Genomic DNA, 6,000 nt, shown 5'->3' with positions numbered 1-6,000 from the left:
GAGCAATTAAAAGTAACTTCCCTGCATTTGAATCATTAAACTCACTGATATCAATTTGACATTTTAAAACTGAATCCTAAGTATTTGCTGAATTTCAACATGAAGCTTAAAAAAAACTGTGAGAAATGATAAGCTGTTTTCTATTCAGAACGCCAAAGCACGACACACAATACGGCAGTCTTTTCTTCATTTTTCATATCGCTGAGACACAGACTCTAACGAAACACCCTTCAACCACCCTGCCCATTGTTGTTGTTCAGTTCCGGTACAATAAGAATGGAATGGGTGGCTGAGTATGCACACACACACACACACACACACACACACACACACACACACACACACACACACACACACACACACACACACACACACACACACACACACACACACACACACACACACACACACACACACACACACACACACACACACACACACAACCTGTGTTCCTCAGTCAGATAAAAATAATTCAGTGACCCCGGCTAACTGTTGTTTCTGCTAACCCGCTCAATTGAATCCAAACCCAATATTTCCCGAGAGAAAGAGTTAACTCTGGCTCAGGCTCTTTATGTGTGTGTGTGTGTGTGTGTGTGTGTGTGTAATACTTTGGAATGCAGGCCACGCTAAAGGATTTCATATAACTTTAATATCTGTAGAATGGCGCCTCACACATACACACTGTGTGTGTAGCAGTGTTCGGCCATCAGTTCAAGGCTCGTTCAACATCTCCATCTTTCGCTGCTCCATGCCAAGTTGTTTCAGTTGAAGATGCTCACACTGTGGACTGGGCTCACCTCAACCCTTCTTTCAGGAATATGAGCGGAGCTGACTTGGTTCTCTCTCAGGAAAATGTCGACATGATTATAAATATAACATAAAATAAGAGGACTGGTCACTTCTAAAAATGACTTTTTTGTTATTACATGTTTAGGTCAAATGTTAGCAATTAGTAAAGAAATAAAAGAAAAGAAAAACAACTTTCTTTTACTACACTGGACAGTACACTCACATCTGATGGTTGATTGAAAACCCAAGGGCACACATATGCTTCTATAACAGATTATAGACTTCTATACAACCAGAGTAGTCGCCCCCCTGGTGGTCAGTAGAGAGAATGCAGCTTTAACACATGAAGCATAGCCTTCTATTCTGGTAAGCATTGCAGCTCGACTATTAGATGCGAACAGTCAGAACAGAAGAGTGAGAGAAGTCATTTCACTTATATTCAGAGAAATGTGGACAGCGAAACCAGAGTCTTTAACCAGACTACTATATGTTCATTCTTCCCAAAATAAGTTTAAAACTAGTATGCATCATGTGTTCAAGTGAAGATGGCAAAGCTCAGATATTTTTAGCAAACGTACCAACTCGCATCTGAATTGAAGCAACAGAAACATAATATCTAAGAGCCCAACAATAATGTTAACAGAGAGAATAGAGCTGAAACAAGTGGTTTTAATAACCGATTTAGTCCCTGCACAGAAATGTTATAAGATACTAATATAATACCGTGGCTTTTTTGATTGACATTATGAGACGCCTGAATTAACTGCATTTGAAGATACAGGGCGAAGACAATTAAGTTAAATTTATTTTCGCAAAAATTAAGTAAACACCTTCCTGTCATTTTCTTATTGCGATGGAAATGAGAGAATACTATGCATTTATTATTAGAGTATTTATAAGTCATCCAGTTACATTTGAAAGCTGATAATAAATATTGTTGAGATATCATTTCCTACTTTCTACTTCAATATATATCTAAATCATAGCGCAAGTTAGACATTACTGTGATTTTCCGGATCTTTGCATGAAGACATTGTTTTCTTAGTTGAATACTCCTGCTCTGACCTTGCACGAAAGCCCTATCCAGATGTGTATCAAAATAAAAAGCTTTTACTTTGAAGGCGCGCTTTTCTATGGTTTTCGCCTTAAAGGTCGTCACTGACGCGTCAGGCTCGGACCCACCGGATTGATCCGTTTCCATATGACCGGGCACACATCCTGCAGTCTCTCTGCGGGACGAGTACTGGACCTTGACTCGGAGACAAAGAAAAGAGCGAGAGAGAGAGAGCGAGAGAGAGAGAGAGAGAGCGCGCGCGCAAGAGAGAGAGAGAGTGTGAGAGAGAGCTAGAGAAAGAGCGAGCGAGAGAGTAAGAGAGAGAGAGAGAAAGAGTGAGAGGCCAAATGAAACAGAGTTATCAGCAGCAGAAGGAGAGGGGAGCGCAGACACAGGGGAGTTTAAAAAAAACTTTCCTCTTCATGCTTCTCGGATCCTAACCGCGTGAGGACTTTATCAACATGCACCTCCCGGGAGTCCCTCTTCTCCTGTCCTACCTGCTCTACACCAACCTGGCCAGCGACCTCAGCCACAGCGACGACGACGATTACTACGAGCACGAGCAGATGGACGAGCCGGTGAGTGGGAGGAAGAAGCACGTTGGAGTGAAGTGGAGTGAAGTGAGGTGAAGTGAGGTGAAGTGAGGTGAAGCTGGCTGCCTCGGCCTGTCCAGGGACCTCAGTGCTGTAGTACTGGACTCCTGATGGAGACTGTCATGTTTTACATGACTAGTCCACTCTTAGAGAAGGCTAGTGGGGGGTGTCCCTGGGACCTAGTAGGCTACTGGGGTCCATCACAGCAAGGTGAGGAGGGACCTTCGTCCCCCGTCGCAGAGGAAAGATGAGGGATGATTTGCAGCCAGATTTCACCTTGAGTTTAACCTTTCTGAAACCTGAACAGACTGTATTTCATTCTCAGCTCAAGGCATCCACTGATCATTAAGTCAAAGGGGCCGAGCGTATTCAAGGTCAGTGAACTGGGAGTGAGAAGCTGTGACTTTCTCCACGGGGAGTGTGCTCTTCAACCTTATGAGAGTAAATCTCTTCTCTTGTTAGCCCCCCTCCCCATAGAAGGGTGGAACAAAATCCGTGGATTAGACCTTCAGACACAAACCTGTGCATCATCAGTGTGTGAGCTCTCGTTCGTTCCATCCACATGGTCTAGACCTGCCCAAGAGAGCCCTGATAGAATGTTGGTTAAAATTTGCCGCTGTACAAATATAATTTAGGAAATTTGATTTTTTTTAAAAACGTGTCCCTTACCACTGTGCTATGTGTGAAAATCAACCGATGTGACCACAAGGCTTACCTACCTTCAACATCTGTGTGTTTACCCGGATATATGGTGCTGTTTATAAAACACAGCCAGAAAACACAGTTTTAATCACTCAGTCAGTTTTAATCTCACTTCCGTTCCTTTTCCAAGTCGTGTTTCCCTGGTGTGGCCGTTGGAGGCGCGTCAGTAATGGTCAGTGCTCACAACGAGAAGCCTCTATTTTCTGTTTATCATCAGTTTGGGTGTGCAGGACGCCAGTTGTTTAGTCTGAGCTCCTCTTTGAGCCTCTGGGCCGGAGAGGTCACAGATACACTTACACACTCTGACTTTGTGTGTCACGTTATGAACTGGCCATGTATTGTTTTGCACTCAAGAGGTAATGCTGCTATTTAGAGGCTTGTATGAAATGGTAATTATCCATCTGTCATGTCTTATATTACAAGTTGGATTGTTACACCATTGAAAGACACTTGCCTTTAATGTCATGCCAGCACAGCAGATTTGAATCAAACTCAATAGAATTAGAGAGGAAGGGAAGGGGGGATGGGGGATTAGAAAAGAGTGTTTTCAAATTAGCCAAAGAAAGGAGCCAATGAAGGCAGGCGACAGGGGTCAAGTGAGTGTGTGTGTGTGTGTATTTGTGTGTGTGTGTGTGTGTGTGTGGGGGCGGGGGGGGATACGTGTTAAGCAGTAACATGCAGCCATTTGATCACAGTCGACTCTTAATTGGAATGATGAGTTTTTCCCTTCAGCTGCTGTCCTCCACCTGTAAAGCCTTCGCTGTGAGAGGAATACCAGGAAACAAGTGATAACAACTTTGGAGATAATTCAGGAATGAGGCTTTCAAACCACCGTTTAATCGGTTTACCACACTTGAAATTATGGTTTCATGCTGAACATGAGTGGTTCAGTCAGTTTTCATCATCTCAGGGCAGAAAACCTGTCAGTTTGAAAACAAAGCCATCTCGAGCCTTTTCCGAAGCCTTCCTTTTGGGATTGGTAATTCGAGTAAAGGCAGGAATTGAAAAGGGATGTTTTCACAGTACATCCATCCATCTATTCATTCTCATCCGCTTAATCCGGGGTCGGGTCGCGGGGGCAGCAGACCCAGCAGGCTGACCCAGACTTCCCTCTCACCCGCAAAATTTTCCAGCTCATTCTGGGGGATCCCGAGGCGTTCCCAGGCCAGCTGGGAGATATAATCACTCCAGCGTGTCCTGGGTCTTCCCCGGGGTCTCCAGTTGATTGAGTACATGATTCTTGCAAATTAGCCATTTTATTGCAGGCTAAATATCTTCTCTGTATATGTAAGGTTACGGGTCTAGAGCTTAACGTCCCTCTTTCGTTATAGGCTTTGTTTATGTTTTTATTTATTGTTGAAGATAGTTTTGAATATTGAAACAACATTGGAACAACATAAATTGTACACATCAGTCTGTTTCCAGGTGTTTGGGAGTGTGGTTCCATAAATAAAAAAAAGAAGTAGTATAAAGCCTTAAGTGGCTCCAGGGGAGCTGTGTGAAGTCTTATAAATGTCTTCCAGTGATGTCACTTGAGACATCGTTGGTTTGGGGTCCAGGCTCCAAGTTATAGAGGTAAAAAAAATACATGACGTCACCAGTTTGTGGACTTCCGTTTAGAAGCCCCTCTCAATCAACTTGTAGCCCCGCCCTAAAGCATACCCTGCTTTATGGTCTGTTTGACTCTAATGGACCATCATTTACGAAATGAACATCATGCTGGATTGAAGACTTGAAACTAGAGATTAAGACCATACACTCATGTTTACAGTCTTTACTGAGGGAAAAAATCAAGAAAGAAGTCGTCATTTTCTCATAGACTCTTATATAACCAGAGGAGCCACCACCTGGTGGCCAGTAGAGGGGATGCAGGTTTAAAAAAACTTCTGCATCAGCTTTACTCTCCAGAATCTGAGGCTGCCGCCGAGCTGCTCCTAGCATATAAGAGACCAGCAATTCAGACTGAATTGCCAGTGGTTAAAAGTTGCATTGTGGGTAATGTAGACAACTTCGGGTGAACTCAAAGAAAAGCTCTGAGTAGCTCTTTCATTGTGTACATTAGACACAGATGGTAGCCAATGAGGATTTACCTTGATAATGAGTGTGAATATTGACACATTAGGGGTGTATGATCCTCATGTATGTAAAAAGTATAATATCTTCAGTGAATACTCTGTTTTCAGCTAAACTCTATAAAACTCTTTAAAACCTTTTGTATTGTGAAGTGTAATTGCTTTTGCAGCCTCTAGGGTTTGCTTGTGTCAAGTGTTTATGTGCAGTCCATAATCCTCGAGAAATCACATTAGCTTGTCTGTATGAGTTCAAACCCATGTTTGTATTCTGACAAGAACTGAAGGTATTATGTGTTATATTCCACATCAATACACACAACTACAGATCGGCATGGTTCTGCGTGCTCCTTGACTCATTTGAATTCTATTACTTGGCTTGTTATGGAGGAAAAACAACCTCCCCAACGAAACGTGTTTGTCTTCATAACGTTCTTGGTTCCTCTTTGTCTTGACCTTTTCCTCCATTTTTTTATTGGCTTTCCATTGCTAGTTTTCCTTTTGTGCTTTTTGCTTCATTGATTTGGTGGTTTATTAGAGTAAGCCTTATCGACCGAACGATCTTGCACCAAAGAGTATTTTGAAATGTTATTTGGTAATAATATTACTTGATGGAAATTCCGACCTCCAGGATCAAATGACTGAGTGTTTACCACACATGGCAATACAATGAATGCCTAATATGTTGGGAAAACACAACAAAGTACGTCAGTACTAAAGAGGCTGGCATCTGCAAAATCTTCACTGCCAACATTTTTCATTTGTTCTCATTGTCCACACCGGATAACTACAG

General features: G+C 42.6%; 1 protein-coding gene across 2 annotated transcripts in view; it reads left to right on the top strand.

Moving 5' to 3' along the window:
* Nucleotides 1-2,067: 2,067 nt before the first annotated feature.
* The window catches only part of vegfc (vascular endothelial growth factor c), a 49,149-nt gene continuing 45,216 nt past the window's right edge, over nucleotides 2,068-6,000 (top strand). For both annotated transcript variants that reach the window (XM_056410269.1, XM_056410268.1), the window contains exon 1: nucleotides 2,068-2,421. In XM_056410269.1, coding sequence (XP_056266244.1) covers nucleotides 2,305-2,421 — 117 coding nt within the window. In that variant the 5' untranslated portion in view covers nucleotides 2,068-2,304. The remainder of the gene's footprint in view (nucleotides 2,422-6,000) is intronic.

Source organism: Pseudoliparis swirei, chromosome 24 (assembly GCF_029220125.1).
Source record: "Pseudoliparis swirei isolate HS2019 ecotype Mariana Trench chromosome 24, NWPU_hadal_v1, whole genome shotgun sequence".
In the NCBI taxonomy this organism is placed as follows: domain Eukaryota; kingdom Metazoa; phylum Chordata; class Actinopteri; order Perciformes; family Liparidae; genus Pseudoliparis; species Pseudoliparis swirei.
This window is presented reverse-complemented; position numbering and strand designations above follow the sequence as displayed.